At 49.6% G+C, this 1,259-nt stretch overlaps 1 protein-coding gene across 1 annotated transcript in view; it reads right to left on the reverse strand.

Moving 5' to 3' along the window:
* The window catches only part of LOC108790619 (microtubule-actin cross-linking factor 1, isoforms 1/2/3/5-like), a 38,250-nt gene that overhangs the window by 9,738 nt on the left and 27,253 nt on the right, over positions 1–1,259 (reverse strand). Inside the window, exon 27 of the mRNA XM_018560927.1 lies at positions 328–487. Coding sequence (XP_018416429.1) covers positions 328–487 — 160 coding nt within the window. The remainder of the gene's footprint in view (positions 1–327; positions 488–1,259) is intronic.

Below are 1,259 nucleotides of genomic sequence, written 5' to 3' on the forward strand. Positions count from 1 at the left end.
TCCGGGGTCATTTTCAAATATCCCCCCCCACTTCCAGGTGTCATTGTCATATATCCCCCCACTTTCAGGTGCCATTGTACTGAGATAATCAATGTTATTCCCTTCTCCTCTCATTGGTCACAATGTTATGGCTGATCGGTGTATATCCTACTGTGAAGACATCCTGACACAAGTAACACATGATGGTGACAGTGAAAGTCTTTTGCGGTGTCTATGAAGCCTCCATCATAGATTAGAAAGGGAGAAGAATTTCTACACATAGACGGCAATTAAAACCACACAGAATTCTAACATCTCTATATTTAGGCCGATCTAGGAGCAGCTCACCTTGTGCTTGTCCAGCAGGTCGCTGACCAGATCTCGGTCTCCTCCCAGCGGTATCTCCTCGGAGAGCTGCGGCTCCGCTCGGTACAGCCAATCCATGAGAGCCTGAAGAGCGTCTGTGAATTTTCCGGAAAACAGCAACGACTCCTCCAGCTTCTGCTGCCTAGGAAGGTGAACAACGGGGGGAACCATAGAAGAAAACGTCACACTGCTGGAGCATATTCTGGGCTTTATGACCCAAGAGCCTCATCCAAGCCGACCAGTATTCCACCATACACTATATTGCCAAAAGTATTGGGACGCCTTTACACGCACATGAACTTTAATTGCATCCCAGTCTTAGTCTGTAGGGTTCAGTATTGGGTTGGCTCCGCCCTTTGCAGCTACAATAGCTTCAACTCTTCTGGGAAGGCGTCCACAAGGTTTAGGAGTGTGTCTATGGGAATGTTGGAGCATTTGTGAGGTCAGGTACTGATGTGGGACGGGAAGGCCGGGCTCGCAGTCTCCGCTCTAATTCACCTCAAAGGTGTTCTATGGGGTTGAGGTCAGGACTCTGTGCGGCCAGTCACGTTCCTCCCCCCCAAACTCCCCCATCCATGTCTTTATGGACCTTGCTTTGTGCACTGGGGCGCAGTCATGTTGGAACAGGAAGGGGCCATCCCCAAACCCCTCCCACAAAGTTGGGAGCATGAAATTGTCCAAAATGTCTTGGTGTGCTGATGCCTTAAGAGTTCCCTTCACTGGAACTAAGGGGCCAAGCCCAACCCCTGAAAAACAACACGCGGAATATTTAGTACCAAGGAAATGTCACGGAACACCTGAATCCAATGATTTGGAGGGGCGTCCCTTTTGGCAATATAGTGTATGTTACACCCCTGAACCCGGACCACCCTGACCTGTATGGACAAGATCTTGGAATGTCAGAGTGGTCAGAG

The sequence above is a fragment of the Nanorana parkeri genome, unplaced genomic scaffold (genome assembly GCF_000935625.1).
Source record: "Nanorana parkeri isolate BGI_ZX_2015 unplaced genomic scaffold, ASM93562v1 scaffold488, whole genome shotgun sequence".
Classification (NCBI taxonomy): domain Eukaryota; kingdom Metazoa; phylum Chordata; class Amphibia; order Anura; family Dicroglossidae; genus Nanorana; species Nanorana parkeri.